The sequence below is a fragment of the Panthera uncia genome, chromosome A2 (genome assembly GCF_023721935.1).
Source record: "Panthera uncia isolate 11264 chromosome A2, Puncia_PCG_1.0, whole genome shotgun sequence".
In the NCBI taxonomy this organism is placed as follows: Eukaryota; Metazoa; Chordata; class Mammalia; order Carnivora; family Felidae; genus Panthera; species Panthera uncia.
This window is the reverse complement of record NC_064816.1, coordinates 140,497,502-140,514,453: the sequence shown is the minus strand read 5'-3', so window position 1 is coordinate 140,514,453 and position 16,952 is coordinate 140,497,502. Positions and strand designations below refer to the sequence as shown.

Genomic DNA, 16,952 nt, shown 5'->3' with positions numbered 1-16,952 from the left:
TGGTGCATTTCAGAATATTCAAGGGACTATATCCTATCTCCCAGATTTGCACATATCCAAAATGCAATTTGGACACACTATTTAAGTTGCACAATTAAACACAATATATGAGAGGAAAACACCATGAAAATACTGTTTTTCCATCCATTTCACTGTTCTAGAGTGAGAGACAAACTACGTAGGTCATTTTTAAATTCTGGGTTCTTCAAAATTGTTTTTAAATGATTTGGGATTAGATGGCAATCTAAATGCCTTTCAAAGGGATTTGTCCACCATGCACTTGGTGTAATGGATTTCCATTCTTTCCTGCAGAATGTGGTCCGCGGCATAAATCAATACGGCAGTCTGTTTCACAGGCCTGTCACTTGTGCCCAGTGCCTCATCACTTTCCACCTCTCTCCCCATCCCACCCTGCAGCCTCTCTAACCATTTCTTTCAGCACTCTGTAAAAAGCAAAGGCAAAGGTATTTCAGACTTCTCTGAACCAGAGAAGGATACTTGTAAATGATGCTTTCGATGTTTTCATAAAATAACACATAAAATAGGATGTTTAAATCCAGATATGACTGGCGCGCGCGCACACACACACACACACACACACACACACTGCTGGAGGTCATCATTTCTAGTAAACCATTTTAACTTTCATCCATGCGGAGTCAGATTCTGCAGACAGCAAAACTGATAGGAAATGCTAATAAATGAAAACAGATAGTAAGAATGTTTAAAAACAGCACAGACTATTATCAGATTGTCCAGGACGCTTGGGATAAGTTACTTAACCCGTAAGCCTCAATTTCAACATTTGTTTTTAAGTGAAAAGAAAACGATAGTACCTGTCCTCAAAGCATATGAGGTTAAACGATATCATCCAGATAAAGTGAAAAACACAATGCTCAGGCACATAAATGCTCAATATTAATTATGATGATGACATCAGAATTCCTCATACCCTTTATGGTCATACCCTTCTTGACTCAATACCTGACTAGTCTTGCAAGGACTGGGCCTCAATTTCTTTATCTTTACATGAGACATCCAGCTCTGAGAATATGGTTTTCTTGTGTGCAAGATTTTGAGTCGGGCATCTAAAAAGCCCTTCCTTATTATACTAACTCTGGCAACTGAGATACTGTCCTCCTAGACATAAGGAAACAGTAGAGAACCCACAACTCCAGCCTAATTGTATGAGAGTGCACAAAATGGAGAGCTAGTAGATGAACCTACAGTGACTCCTCCAAACAGATGTGAGAAGCAAGGTGAAAGCAACTTGTCACTCTAGATACCGCATCCAAATGAAGGTACATGTGGGGCCAGTGATGTTCGGCAGATTAGTCAACACTCCACTCAAGAAAGTCATTCCCCAAAACAATAACATTGCATTTAATAAGTTTACTAAAACCTCTTTCTTTCGTAGCTGGATCATCATGGGGTTGGGAAGGAGTGGTCTGGTACAGAGGAGTTCCTGCTCTTGCCATTCTGGGCCAGGAAGGGCGAGACTGAAAGGTAATGAAAAAGGCCCAGAAAAACGGATTTGCCTGTCTCCAAGCACCCTGGTAGTTGAAGTCAATAACGCCTAGGAAGCTACCAGAATTTGGATGACACGTCCAACAGAGTTCAATTTAATCTAATCCACACACAATGGATAAGATTAAGTGTAGAATATTAAAAAAAATCAAAGTATAAAGAGCAGGCCAGGAAATCCAATCGAGGTATAACTTAACGTAAAGGAAACCACTCGGCTAATCAATAGCATTATCATATCAAAAGAAAAACTGCCAAGAACTGCCGAAGGGAAAGTCTCAGAGCCAGGCTGCGTCCACAGTCCAAACCAGGCAGAGTAAAACCAAGAGGTTCAACCTATATTCTCGGACATGTCCAGAGTCTAAACTCCATAACTAGGATAGAAATTTCGCTCGACAGAAGAGCCTTTCTCAAGAAAGCCTAAAGTTAACAGTAGAATTTGATTCTTGGGGGAATGTAACGTAATGGATCAAAATCTCAACACAGCAGGAAAAAAAAAAAACTGCACAAGAAAGTCAAGGTGAAAAGAGCAGCACGGGTAAAATGTAGCTTAATTCTGAGTAATAAGTGGAGCTTAAGACAAGAAGAATCCATTTGATCTTCCTAGGAATATTCTCTTTCAAAAAGCCCACTGGTGATACTGGACTTGAAAAAAATATCCTCCCACACCACTGTGCTCTCCAAAGAGGGAGAAAAAATGAAGCCACAGTCATGTAGGCAGTTGATTGTTTTCCATTTTCAGACTCCAACTATAGGTAAAAATGCAGAAAACTAAATATAGTACAAAATAGAATGGAAGGGTTATGAACCATGACCATGTAAAAGCACAGATAAAACTGAGAGAAATGAGGGGCGCCTGGGTGGCTCAGTCGGTTAAGCGTCCGACTTCAGCTCAGGTCATGATCTCACAGTTCGTGAGTTCGAGCCCCGCGTCGGGCTCTGTGCTGACAGCTCAGAGCCTGGAGCCTGCTTCGGATTCTGTGTCTCCCTCTCTCTCTGCCCCTCCCCTGCTTATGCTCTGTCTCTCTCTGTCTCAAAAATAAATAAAAACATTAAAAAAAAAATTAAAAAAAAAAAAAACTGAGAGAAATGAGGAAGAAGGGGTGGGGGAGTGGAGGAATGGCTAGGAGCACTGACATCCCCTCTCCATGCAGTGAGGGAGTCAGGAGATGCTATTAAGAGCTAATGGAAGGGGCACCTCAGTGGCTCAGTTGGACTCTTGATTTCAACTCAGGTCATGATCCCAGGGTCGTGGGATCAAGCCCCCCATCGGGATCTGTGCTGAGTGTGGAGTCTGCTTAAGATTCTCTCTTTCTTTCTTTCCCTCTCTCTCTCTCTCTCTCTCTGTGCCTCCCCCCTATTCACACTCTATCAAAAAAAAAAAAAAAAAAAAGAGGGGCGCCTGGATGGCTCAGTCGGTTGAGCGTCCGACTTCGGCTCAGGTCATGATCTCACAGTTCATAGGTTTGAGCCCCGCATCAGGCTCTGTGCTGACTGCTTGCTCAGAGCCTGGAGCCTGCTTCAGATTCTGTCTCTTTCTCTCTCTGTCCCTCCCTCGCTCACACTTTGTCTCACTCTCACTCTAGCTCTCAAAAAAAAAAAAAAAAAAAAAAGGTTAAAAAAAAAAAAAGAGCGAAAGGAAGAACTCAGGATGACGATGTAACCAACAAAACTAGAGGGGAGCACAGGGAACACTGAGGTAATCCTTATACAGAAGGAAATCAAAAATGCCCACATCTGATAAACCAAGAAGTGGTACTGACATATTATTTACAGTTACAGAGTGCTTATTGTTTGACAATATCATAAACAAAATTTAACTATTTTATATATTTTATAGAGATATAAAAATGGTCAATCATCTCTGAAAAGTAGGACTTTTCAGGGGGTAGGGAAGAGTGTGGCAAAGGCCATTGATTTTTATTATAAATCCTTCTACTTGATTTTTTATCATGAGTGTATACTTTGGCTTCTACCAAAATAAACTTTTAAAACAAATAACTAGAAGATAGCCTTCCAAACTGAGCCTTTTGAAATTTAAGTGACAGACTATAGCAAATTGTCACTAGAAAAATCAAATTCTTATCTTATGCTAAGAACCAAGAGAACAGCACAGATCAAGTTTAGAAATCATCTTGCCTTGCGTAAAAGTAACTTCTTAATTTGGAGCATCTGAAAGTAACAAAATTTTGTATGACTGCAATCACATAGTATTTTTCATTCTGATATGTTGACAAAATTTGTAGATATTCATTAATATTAATAACAGCCCAAGAATCCAGTTAATAATAGTGCTGTTATATAATATGTGAGAAAAAAAGCTCACTACACGACATCATAATGACTTACGGATGAGTATTCGCAGTATTGTCAAACTAATACTGTAAGCTCATTGAAGGCAGCACTTGGGTCCATCAAGTCTCTATGAATAGTAGCTGTCATCATTTGCTCTTTAATAAATGTTTGGGTATATAATTGGTTGCATATTTTAATTACTAAAGCAAAACCCAGGCATTACGGTTTCTGTAGTTTCCCCGTAAGGCTGTGATGGCTATTCATCTCTTGTCTTTCAGTCCCAAGCCCTTCTATTGTGCTGAAGTGCTGTCTACCCAGCTTTGGGCTGGGTCAGCAGCCAACCTTTACCAGACTTGCCTGCCAGTTTCCTGTTAGGTTTTACCAAGGGGAAGCAAAAGTGTGGACTAGGAGGAGGGAGGGAGAGGGGATTTCCTTGTAGTTCTCATTCCTATCCACGTTGTTCTAGCAAAGAGGGCAGCTCTATCTCCCAGCTCCAGCTGCCCCTTCTCCCCTGGTGGGTGAGCACCAGCTGCCTGGCATCCCACTCAGAGATCCAGCTACCAGCTGTGTGGGGGCCCCTCTGAACTCCGAGAGTCTTCTCTTCTGTTCCTCCAGCCCTAGGGGTGGTGGCTGCCAGCCGTAGTTCTTAGTATCTGGATTACCTCGATGTCCACTTTTTGCCCCTTCAGTCTTCCAGCACCTAGGTAGCCCATTCCCAGAATTAAATGCCCTGAAATACCTCCTATGGTTTACTAGGCCTGGATTGATACAAAGGGAAGAAAATATGTCCCCTCATCAGAAATAACTCATAGGGGGGCGCCTGGGTGGCTCAGTCGGTTGAGCGTCCGACTTCAGCTCAGGTCATGATCTCATGGTCCGGGAGTTCCAGCCCCGCGTCGGGCTCTGTGCTGATGGCTCAGAGCCTGGAGCCTGTTTCAGATTCTGTGTCTCCCTCTCTCTCTGACCCTCCCCCATTCATGCTCTGTCTCTCTCTGTCTCAAAAATAAATAAACGTTAAAAAAAAATTTTTTTAAATAAAAAAAAGAAATAACTCATAGGGTGCTGGTAAGCAGCAAAACTTTATACTGACTTGTATAAGTCAATACAACAAAATGTATTGATATTTTATATTGTCAATAAAGTAGATTCTAAGGACATTTTCCGGTAAGATTTCCACTAGGGTTTGTTTCCACACACTGATGGAAGGTGAACTCAAATCTTGAGTCTGATGAATCATTAAAACAAGGCTAAGTTAGAGAGTATAATATGAGTCATGAAGAGAGAAATGTAACACTTAGAAGTTAAGAGGGTAACAGACAGAAAGGGAGGTGGGAGATATAAATATAACCCTGTATCTGTTTGAGTGTATCTTACTTACTCTTTTTTTTTTTTTTAATTTTTAATAAGCTCTACACCCAACATGGGGCTTAAACTCAGGACCCCGAGATCAAGAGTTGCATGCTCTACCGTCTGAGCCAGCCGGATGCACCTATAAAAAGTCCAACATTCCAGACACCTCAAAGTCAACATCACAGAAATACAATAAATGTATTTTTATGGAAATATTAGTGACAAACTATTATTCACAAAAATATTTGTCATATTATTCAATTAACAGACTAGTTTAGGTGTCTGGACCAATCAAAGAAAATGTGGCAGCGATGGCAGTTTTGACCTTCATCTACCGCTCTAAGCTCTTGGCAGACGGCACAGATCCTGCACATCTATTGAAAATCAACAGTGGGTACTATCTATAATTTCCAGTGTGGCTTGCAGCAATTTAGAGTTGTTATTTTTTCTTAGAATAGAACTGGACACAAAGTGTACAAGGGTGTACAAAGTCTCCTCTCCATTCCCCCTCATACCTGCTTAAAGGCTTAACCCCACTTCTATAGCGAGGTGGTTAAGAGTACAGAGTGTGAAGCTCAAGTATTATTGGATTCATGTCTTTGCCCTGCCATTCACTAGCACCTTAGACAAGTTCCACTTGACTTCTATGCCTTGGTTTCATCAGCTTTCTCAAATGGGGAGACTAACGGAACCTACTTAATAGAATTACTGAGGACCAAATAAGTTAATAGGTACAAGGGCTTAAAACGGGACATGGTATGTAACAAGTCCTATGTAAGTGTTACCTACTATTATTGTCATTATTAATTCCACATAGAAATATAAGCAAAGCATAGAAATGCCAAAAGGAAAGTTACATGATTTATTGTTATATTGGGGGGAAAAAATGCTTATAGATCACAAACCAAAAGGTTTTGGCCAGGGGCACCTGGCTGGCTGTCAGTGGAACATGTGACTCTTGATCTCGGGGATGTGGGTTGGAGTCCCACACTGGGTGTAGAGATTACTTAAAAATAAAATCTTAGGGAAAAAAAAACAGTTTGGGGCTTATAAGGACCTCTACCCAGAAGTAGTTCTTGACCTTTTTTGGATTATGAACCCTTCCGAGGATATGTGAAAGCTACAGACGTCCTCCCTATAAAAATGCATATATACACAGAATTTTCCAAAATATTTCAACATTCGTGGACTCAAATCACAGATTATTTCATGATAATGCATTTACACCAAAGCTGAAACACTAGAGGGTGCCACAACCAAAGAAAAATGTAAAGAAAGCACAGAGAATTTCAGATTGCTTAAAATTCTTCAACTGAAACAAACATCCTTCCACAGAGAAGAAGAATGGGGTGAATCTACTTCACCCAATGCTTTAAAATACATGAACTCTTCTACAGGATCTAGATGAGCACCATCCAACAGAAATTTCTGCGACGGAAATTTCTGTTCTGAATTTGCACTGTCCAAAACAGAAGCCGCTAACCACGTGTGGCTACTGACCACGTGAAAATGTGACAACTATGACTAAGGCATTAAAATTAAAATTGTATTTAGTTTTAATTGATTTTTAACTTCAAAACCACATGTGGCTGTGGCTACCACACTGAAGAGTGCAGCTCTACATTCTATTTTTAAGTTTTGGAATGACTTGCTTCTAATCACAGGCATTACACAGCATTGTTAAAGAACTTGAAGGGGGCATCCATGAACATCCAGATAGAGGACTCACAAAAAGTCAGAGGACCAAAGGAACACAGCTCTCGGCTGCCTTCACTCCAGATTCTTTCTTTATACTGCGATTTAATCTGCTAAAAATAAAGCTAATGCTGACCCACCTGTCAGAGAACAGTAGTCTATCCACATTGTAAAACATCTCACAGCTCACAACCCTGTGTCAATCACGGTGCCCTGAATGAAAAAGGTACCTAACTGAATGCTGATGACAATGATAAAAAGGATTAGAAAATGCATTTGCAACTATTCGGATGCTTATTAACAGCCACGAATATCAGTAAAAAGCAGGTGAGTTGCTGAAGCTATCCCCGGATTAGAAACACGGTGGATAGGGAGTTGAGTATGCCCAGGCATTTGCTAACGGTCAGAAAGCAGCTGGCTCTTTTTTGCAGAAAAATCATTTGTCCACAGCTGCTCCCCAAATCACCAAAAATCAAATTAGCGGTTGTCATGTGAGAGCAAGATCAGAGGCTGCCTCAATTTCCATTAAGGAGAAATAACTTAAATTGCCAGAAGTCCCATCCCTCCATCTCAGACAAGCACAAAGGACACTTTTATTTCAGATCCTCCTTTCTGTGAAATATAGCATTGTTGCCTGGCGGCCTCTGTGCTGGGCCTCAGTCCTGCTGGATCTGCCTTTCCACAGCCGACATTCAGTTAAAGCGGCCTCTTAGATTCTGGCGGACCGTTCAATGCATCATTTTTCTCTTGAGATAACTACACTAACGCTGGTCTCTGGAGAAAATCATGAAGGAAGAAAGGTCAGTACTACAGATGGAGGGACCTGCAAGTCAGTCATTCTCTCACTCGTTTTACAAATATTCACTGAACTCTTATCACGTACTCCTAGATTATTTTAGCAACAGCAGTCCAAGGAAAACTATGGCTGGCAGCTCTTAACTTTTTATTTTTAGTTAAAAAAATGTATTGTTATAGAAGCAACTGTTTGGGCAATTGAGAAACACAGGTGAGAGAAACAAAAAAGAAACAGGAATCACTACAACCTGCTGAGATGGCCCCGTGACCAAGTTACCAATTTGGCCTATGCTTCTAGCATCCCTCTTCCCCCTGCGGCCGCGAAGCTTCTTATATGGTTGCTTTTGTTTTCTTCCTTTTAAAAACAAAAGTGTGGCTACAGTGCATATCCTATTTTACTTAAGATTTTATTTTTAAGTAATCTCTACACTCAACGTGGGGTTTGAACTCACGACCCTGAGATTAAGGGTGGCACACTCCACCGACTGAGCCAGCCAGGCGTCCCAAGTGCACATACCGTTTCATAAATATTTCAAAATTTAATACATAATAAAATTGTTCATGTTATTAACATTTTCAGACCATTTTTTAACGTTTACAGAGCATTCCCCTGTAAAACTGTACACTGGGTATTTTACTAATTCCCTAAAGTCAATGATTTAGGTTGTTTCCAAGTTTTCACTATTATAAACAGCACTGTGATGACAATTCTGATATTCAATAAATATCTGTTCAATAAATAAGTAGACAAGTGATTTGCTGAGCTAAGTCTTTGCATATACCTGATTATGTCCTTAGTTTCTAAAGGACATGAAACTTTGTTTCATCATTATAATTCTGGACTTGCTATCATAGCAGGCATGGAAAGGTAATGCAGTAAAAACAGCAACCGAGACATAAAAGTAAGCACATACCTGGCAGTGGATGGAGGACAGAATGAAAATACTAACCTTGACAATGAAAAATGGAGGTATGGCTTCCAGAAGGTAGAATATAGGAAGAGGGAAGTAAGTGCAGGGGTACTCACACCATCTTACAAAATGACAAGTTGAGACCATATTGAAAGTTGATGGATCAAAAAATAAAAATTTTATCTCTTAAAAGTTTAAAGATAACTAATCAGAGTCTAAAAATAATATAAATATCAACTAATGGGAGATAGAGAGAGAAAGAGGCAGTAAAATTCAGTTAGTTCTTATTTTTCATATCAAAAAATCTACAAGATATTGTCTAAAGTTGATGACTAAGGAACAGAAGTTTATACATATTAATAAGCCTTATGAAAGTGACTCCAGGAGAAGCTATAAATAGAAATAGTGGGGGCACCTGGGTGCCTCAGCCGGTTGGGCGTCCCACTTGGGCTCAGGTCATGATCTCATGGTTCATGAGTTCAAGCCCCACATCGGGCTGTCAGTACAGAGCCCACTTCAGATCCTCTGTCCCCTTTTCTCTCTGCCCATCCCTTGCTCGTGCGCTCTCTCAAAAATAAATAAATGTTAAAAAAAATTTTTTTTAAATAGAAATAGTGAAATGTTTTTTTAAATATTTATTTTTGAGAGAGAGAGAGAGAGAGAGAGAGAGACAGCATGCACAAGTGGGGTAAGGTGGGGGGGTGGTAGAAACATGATATGAAGTGGGCTGTGTGCTGACAGAAGAGAGCCTGATGCAGGGCTCAAACTCACGAATGGTGAGATCATGACCTGAGCTGAAGTCAGTCACTAACTGACTGAGTCACCCAGGTGCCCCAGTGAAATAGTTTTTAAACATGGTCTTTAGATGGTAAGGCTGGGGATGGGAAGAAAAGAGATGAGGCAGGAGACATGTTTTTTTCATCATAAGCTTCTCGATGTTAAAAAATCGAATAGGAGGGAGAAGCTTATGATGAAAAAAACATGTCTCCTGCCTCATCTCTTTTCTTCCCATCCCGATGAAGGTTGGTTAAAGAAGCTGTAACTACTGGGGTGCCTGGGTGGCTCAGTTGGCTGAGTGTCCGATTCTGGATTTTGGCTCTGGTCATGATCTAATGGTTTGTGGGTTCAAGCCTCATATCGGGCTCCATGCTGGCAGTGCAGAAGCTGCTTGGGATTCTCTCTCTCCCCCTCTCTCTCTCTCTGACTCTCCCCCCTTTTTGCCCCCCCCCAACACACTCATGCTCTCTCTCTCAAAATAAATAGATAAACTTTAAAAAAATCTGTAGGGTAGCCACAGCTTTGGAAACATGGCAGAGCAAGAGCAAAGAAAAAAGATTCCTTTGGTTCCAGAAAATCTCCTGAAAAAGAGGAAGGCGTATCAGGCCCTTAAAGCCACTCAAGCGAAGCAGGCACTTTTGGACAAGAAGGAGCAGAAGAAAGGAAAAGAGGTCAAGTTTAAGCGACTGGAATGGTTCCTACATGATTCCTGGCGGCAGCAACGCGACAGGGTGCGCCTCAGACGACTAGAAGTGAAACCTCACGGTTTGGAAGTGCCGGATAAACATTCCTTGGCCTTTGTTGTACGCATCCAAAGGATTAATGGGGTGAGTTCACTGTTGCAGAGGACCATTGCAAGGCTTCGCCTGAAGAAGATTTTCAGTGGTGTCTTTTTCAGAGTGACCCCCCCAGACCATAAAAACGCTGCGTATAGTGGAACCGTATGTGGCCTGGGGATTTCCAAATCTGAAGTCTGTCCGGGAACTCATCTTGAAACGTGGACAAGCCAAGGTCAAGAATAAAACCATCCCTTTGACAGACAACACAGTGATTGAGGAGCACCTGGGGAAGTACGGTGTTATTTGCTTGGAAGACCTCATTCATGAAATTGCCTTTCCGGGGAAGAATTTCCAGGCCATTTGTGACTTCTTACGTCCTTTCCATCTCTCAGTGGCCCGTCATGCTACCAAGAATAGAGTGGGCTTTCTCAAGGAGGTGGGCTTACCAGGCTATCGAGGCGAACGCATCAATCAGCTCATTCGGCAGCTGAATTAAACCCAGAATATCTGAAAGCACAGCACATTGGAGGTGTGTTTTGTCTTTTGGAATTGTTATCAGTATCTTCAAAGAAGATATTTTCTGCTATACCTTCAGAAACTAGAGGGCGGGGGGGGGAGTCAAGGAAAAGATGATGACGTTCCTGGCAGGCACGTCTCATCACAGCCCAGTTCCAAGAAAAAATTCCAGTGTGTTTTCCACGTTGACTACACTGTCACCCCTTAAGTCAGCAGAGGACTCATGCCATGGAAGAGAGAATCCTGCTACGTCACATCTTCCATCCTGGGGTTTGATGTTAGTAAACGAGTATCCAAGCGTGAATACAAGACAGCAGTGGACCACGCTCAGGGACATACTTGAACCTGGGGGTTCTTGGGGCTTTGTTTTGGAAGGAATTTAAAATATAGTTACAAAGAAGAGCACACACAAAAAAAAAAAATCTGTAACTATTCACTTTGACTCCCATTGACTATATCCTTCGATCCTTTTTATTTTTTTTGAGAGACAGCATGCGAGTGGGAGAGGGGCAGAGAGAAAGGGAGAGAAAGAGAATCTTAAGCAGGCTCCAAGATCAGCCTAGAGCCCAATGCGGGGCTCGATCCCACAACCCTGGAATCATGACCTGAGCCCAAATCAAGAGTCAGACGCTTAACTGACAGCCACCCAGGAACCCTCATATCCCTCTACCTTGATAGCTAGTCACACTCAACTGCCCACAGAGCTTTCCTTTAACCAGAGGCAAACTTAAAAATACTTAAGACCTTGAAGACCATCTAGTCTGATTTTTCTCATTTTACAGATTTAGTTGAGACCCAGAAAAGTTAAATGAATTACTCAAAGTCACATCTCTAGTTGGTGGCAAAACCAAAATTCAAACCCACATCTCTTGCCTTCCAATCAAGTGCTCCTTTCGTTCCATCAGAGACCTATCCTTTGTCCTGGAGTACAATCTATTATTGGCTTGGGCTCCTTAACTGCTAATCCCACACTACTATGTCTATATCTTCAAGCCAAAATGTGGCTTTTACTCAGGGTGCAGTGAATTTGTATCATAATAAATTTGTATTGTAAATATGCATGTTGGGAGCGCTTGGGTGGCTCAGTCAGTTAAGCATCGGACTTCAGCTCAGGTCATGATCTCTTGGTTCGTGAGTTCGAGCCCCACACCAGGCTCTCTGCTGTCAGCACAGAGCCCCCTTCGGATGCTCTGTCCCCTTCTCTCTGCCCTCCCCCCACTCATTCTCTCTCTCTCTCTGAAAAATATATACACTTTAAAAAATTACAAATATGCATGCATATACTTTTTCAAAACTGCACCTGCAGTCACCCACTACAATGCCTCCTGATGCCCCCACCAGCCCTGCCTGAAAGGATACAGCTACTTTGAGGACTGGCCCCTAAAGCCAAGAGGCTTGACAGCACGCTTCCCAGCCGCAGGAGTAAATGCATGGTTTCCAAAGCTCCGTCTTTTGAAGCAATGTCTTCTGTGAGCACCAGGCCAGGGTGGACAACTGATTTCATGTTTTTCTTCACCCAGATTAAATGATTTAGCTAACTATCCACTCTCACTTTTGGCAGATCGAAAGAGAACAAAACTGATTACAAATTTTGAGGAAAATGGAGAATTGTGCACATTATTTTTCTGTTTGTGATGATTATGTCATTTTATAAAAATTGTCTTAAAATCAAATTTTAAATGGTACGAAAGTCCCTATTATTTCTATAGATTATGGAAACATGGAAATAAAAAACATGTAAAAATGGAGACCAGACCAATCACTGGAAAGCGAGTATATGCAGAGCAGTCAAGAGCTAATACCCAAAACGCCAGTATCTACTGTATTTTCCATAAATTGTACACAATTTTCGGATGGTGTATGCATTGTCTTACTAATTTAAAATAAGTAATACTGGATGGTTAAAGAATGGTTTGGGTGAACTGAGGCTAGGAGACAGTCAAGCCAGTCAGGTAAACTAATTCAATGGTCCGTGAGGAAGCACTCACAGGCACCTGAGCTAAGACAATGGGGAGGCAAAGCATGTCTTAACTATTTAGGTGGTGAAAATGGAAAGGACTTAGTCAACAACTGGCTGTGAAGAGTGAGAGCAAAGTAAGTCCAGTGTGATGCCCACATTTCCGGCAGGTTTAGTGAGTGGCTCATTAACCGAGGCAAGGAGAACAGAACAGCAGAGGAAGACAGTTCATGACAATATTCACATGAGCTCTCCGAACAGACACCCACAGCTGGAGCTGTGATGCAAGTCTAAGTTCGGGATTCACCAACAAGGAGATGGCAAAGAAAGCAGACAGCATGAATACAACTGACCAGGAAATGAATGTAATAGTTGTAAATATGCAAGGCTGGACAAAAAAAGAAGCAAGGAAACTTGGGGAATAATCAAAAGGTATATACAGGAGGAAAAAACAGTAACATACAAAGAAGAATGAGAGGGTTAGAAGAAAAAATGAGAATCAGAAGACAGTAGTGTCAGGGTAGCCAAATGAAGGGAGAAGTCAACAATACAGTGAAAGAAGAATTGAGATAACGACTTGCCAAGAGATTCAATACATTTCATTCATTCAACACATACATGATTATTACCTACTATGTTAAGCACTGATGCAGACAGAGGAGACAGCAGTGACCAAAACAAATCCCTGCCTTCTTGGATTTTGCATCCTACCAGAGGGAGAGAAACAATCAACAAAAACTATGCGCACGCGCACACACACACACACACACACACACACACATATATACATAAGTAAGTTAACAACAAAACTATATATATATATATATATATACACACAACATATATAAATATATATATAACATATAAACAACAAAAACTACGTTTATGTATATATATACATAAATAAGTTAATATATATAAATTATATATATAATACGTATACAACAAAAACTGTATATATATACATACATACGTATACATATACATAAATAAGTTAACCACTGGAGAGATTCGAGAATGTGCTCTATAAATTACTATGTAAGTATTCTTTCTTCATCCTCTTTTCTTTCTTTCCCTAAAAGCTGCCCTAGTGTAAACAGAAAGAAACCAGAACCTGGAGTCAGAAATGCTTGGTTTTGATTTCTAGTCGCATAACCTTGGGGGAAAAAAAATTGTAAAATTTCCACAACCTTCTGTTTTATCATCTGCAAAACTGAGAATGATAATGCCCACCTCATAGGGCAGTAATAGCTAACATTTATTGAGTCCTTATAACTATATGCTGGATGCTTTCCTAAGACTTTTACATATATAATCTCATATAATCCTCAACTCTATGAGGTATTGTTCACTATTATCCTCAATGACGTAAGATAAAATGAGGCACAAGAAGGTCAAGTTAATTGTTCTAGAGCAAACAGGGAGTAGCAGAAACAAAATTTAAATCTGGACAATATGCACACAGCTTTACAGTTTACAAAACGTGCTCACATCTCATTTTGTTTAAGTATTAGAAAAAATGAAATTGCTTTCTGTAGATCCAAAACAGTCAAATCAATTTCATATGGTTCAACTTTAACTATTATGCTATAGACACCTTAAAAATTGAAATATGAATTTTTTTAACTGTAAAGCACTATGGAAGGTATTATTTTAGGCAACAACAAATAGAACCACACTAAGAATTATTAATACAGGGTGCCTGGGTGGCTCAGTCAGTTAAGTGTCTGACTCTTGGTTTCAGCTCAGGTCATGATCTCACAGTTACTGAGTTCGAGCCCTGTGTCGGGCTCTGTGCTGACAGTGCAGAGCTTGCTTGGGATTCTCTCTCTCTCCCTCTCTATCTCTCTCAAAAATAAATAAATAAACTTTGAAAAAGAAAAAAGAACTATTAATACAACTGTGACACTGAAAGTAGTATGAAAGGGATCAGACTATATATACAGAAATCCACTCAAACTGGACATCAATAATCAAGAGTCAATAAAAAGCCCATTATATATATGTCCACGATAAATAACCCACGTTTCTATTTGCAGTCTTGGTATTTTGAGCATTAATATTCTGAAAGGTATGGAGAGAATCTCAAGCAGACATTATTTTCCCCCATGGCACTGATCACCATCTGATGTAATATTTTCTCAGCCCATTAGAAAGTAAGCTCACGAGGGCAAAGAGTTTTCTGTTTTACTCAGTGCTGTTCAGAAACTATTCAAAGCTCACAGTAATCATTCAAATTCATTCGCTGAAAAAATTGAGAAATTAGAATTTCCTAAATTACTTGGACAAGAATACAGGAAATACATTTTAAGACACAGATAAATAGTGAGATTTTGTGATGTAAACAATAACAAATAAAACCATCTTTCCCAGTGGCATACGATAGTAAGTAACAGTTTCTACCCTTAAACATTTCAGAAAGTGTCAGACATCCAAATTTTGAATACTACCCATTCAGAAATAAAAATCCCCACATTTACTTTGTGAGTAATCCATCCATTAAAATAAACTGTATCTTGAATTACTTACAAAATTAAATTTAGGATTGCATATAATCAAAGTTACAAACAGTAGTAAGAAGGAAAAAATCATCTTAGAATCCTAGATTAGAAAAGGAAGTTAGAGAAAAGTAAAAAAGCACATATGTTTCAGGACTGAAATAAATGAAATTTAGAAAGTGGTTGAATATAAAATTTAAACGACTTCACTTAAAACTAGGAATAACATTTCCATTTTAGAATTTGTTTAACCTGTCCAAGATATCCCTAAGCTGATGGGAGGAGGGGGAATGCTACCCTAAGTTTCTAAAGGAACCAAAGCTCTGTAAATAACACTTACACTATATTCTCTATTCAAAAAAAAAACAAAACAATTTTTTCCATGACTATCAAATGTTGCATCCATTTAGAATAAGTCTTTGAAGAGTTATAGAGCACTGTACGAAGAATAATCATCCTGTAAGAATAACATTTTTTTCACTACATTTCCCAATGTGATCTTTGGTAAAATTCTAAAAAACAGAAGGGGAAAAGGGACCATCAAATGTAATTTACCATATACATTTATGAGCAGCCACTTGGCCTTGGCCACAATAGATATCCTGCAGCTGGCTGTCAAACCACTAAAAGCTGCTTGTCACCCACCTTCCTAATCTCTTAGAACTAAGCTCACTAAGGTCAAAACAAGTCAACTGCCTTTCTCACCAGCAGTAATATACTGGAATAAAAGTGTCAAGTACAATTCTGACTGCCAAGACTTTGTTCTTAAGAACAGACTTCCAACTATTAAAGGCGACATTAAATTAGAGCTATTGCCTAAAAGAAAAGGACTATCTACATCTGTAGCTTAATTGGGATAATATTTCTGAGGTCTTGATCGGTAATCAGACCAGAGGAAAGAGAACCAACTGGGGGAAAAAAAAAAGCAACAAATATCACAACCCCCAAAAAGAGTGAATAAAGAGTAGACTACTTAAAAAAAATTACTATGCCAGTAGCAATATGTAAGTACAACCAGGGTTATACTTTAGAACTGATTCCATGCGTTATACAACAAGGAATATTCACTCCAACCTAGTATAGGAGGAATACTACCGAAGTATTAATAAAGTGTGAGGCAGACGAATTTGTCCTGACATAGAAAATGTCCACAATATATGTATGAAATTAAAAAAAAAATAGATGATAAAAATCCGCTAGAATGAGTGTGGTCTCACTAAAAAAAAAAAGGATAGATATGGTTATGAGCAAGCAAATTAATCTAGAAAGATATACTGAAACTATTAAGAATGCTTCTGTGCAGAATGGAATTATGAAGACTTTCTTTTATATAATTTTTTCCCTTTAAAACAATAAGTATGTAATTACTTTTATAATGGGGGTGGGGGTGGAGATTTCTAGGTCTAGGAAAGAAAAGACAAACACGGTAATAAGTCTCTCTCTCCCCCTTTACCAAAGGAAAAATCGGAGGATGGCCTCCAAGCTCATGAAGTCACAAAGACACAGTCTAGACTGTCAAAGCTGCATGAGGTTCTGTGGGAATTCTTTAAGCAGAATCCTACGTGGAACCTGAAAACATAGGATAACAGTAGAACTTCTCCTATTGAAGGAGCTGGGAAACACAGACAGCTATACATACTCACCCTCCTCATCTCCTGCAAGGCCTTCTGAGGCTCCTTAGGACCCCACAGAGCACAAGTGGAAACTCCCCGATTAATGCAAGTCTTCCATTGTGCAGTTGGGAAATTGACCCCAAGGATTAGTTTCCTGTTAAGGCCTCTGCCTTACAGACTGGCCCCAGGGTCATTTTATCTGCTAGTCATGACAGACATAGTCCCTGAGCCGTTATCTTTTT

General features: G+C 39.9%; 2 protein-coding genes across 4 annotated transcripts in view; one reads left to right on the top strand and one right to left on the bottom strand.

Annotated features, from left to right (window-relative positions):
* NRF1 (nuclear respiratory factor 1) overlaps positions 1 to 16,952 on the bottom strand; it is a 149,208-nt gene that overhangs the window by 104,544 nt on the left and 27,712 nt on the right. The gene's annotated exons all lie outside the window — the stretch shown is intronic.
* LOC125930142 (60S ribosomal protein L7-like 1) lies at positions 9,861 to 11,165 on the top strand. Its single transcript, XM_049641836.1, is given in 2 exon segments — positions 9,861 to 10,252; positions 10,254 to 11,165. Coding segments are annotated over 2 exon segments (744 nt in total). The 5' UTR covers positions 9,861 to 9,877; the 3' UTR covers positions 10,623 to 11,165.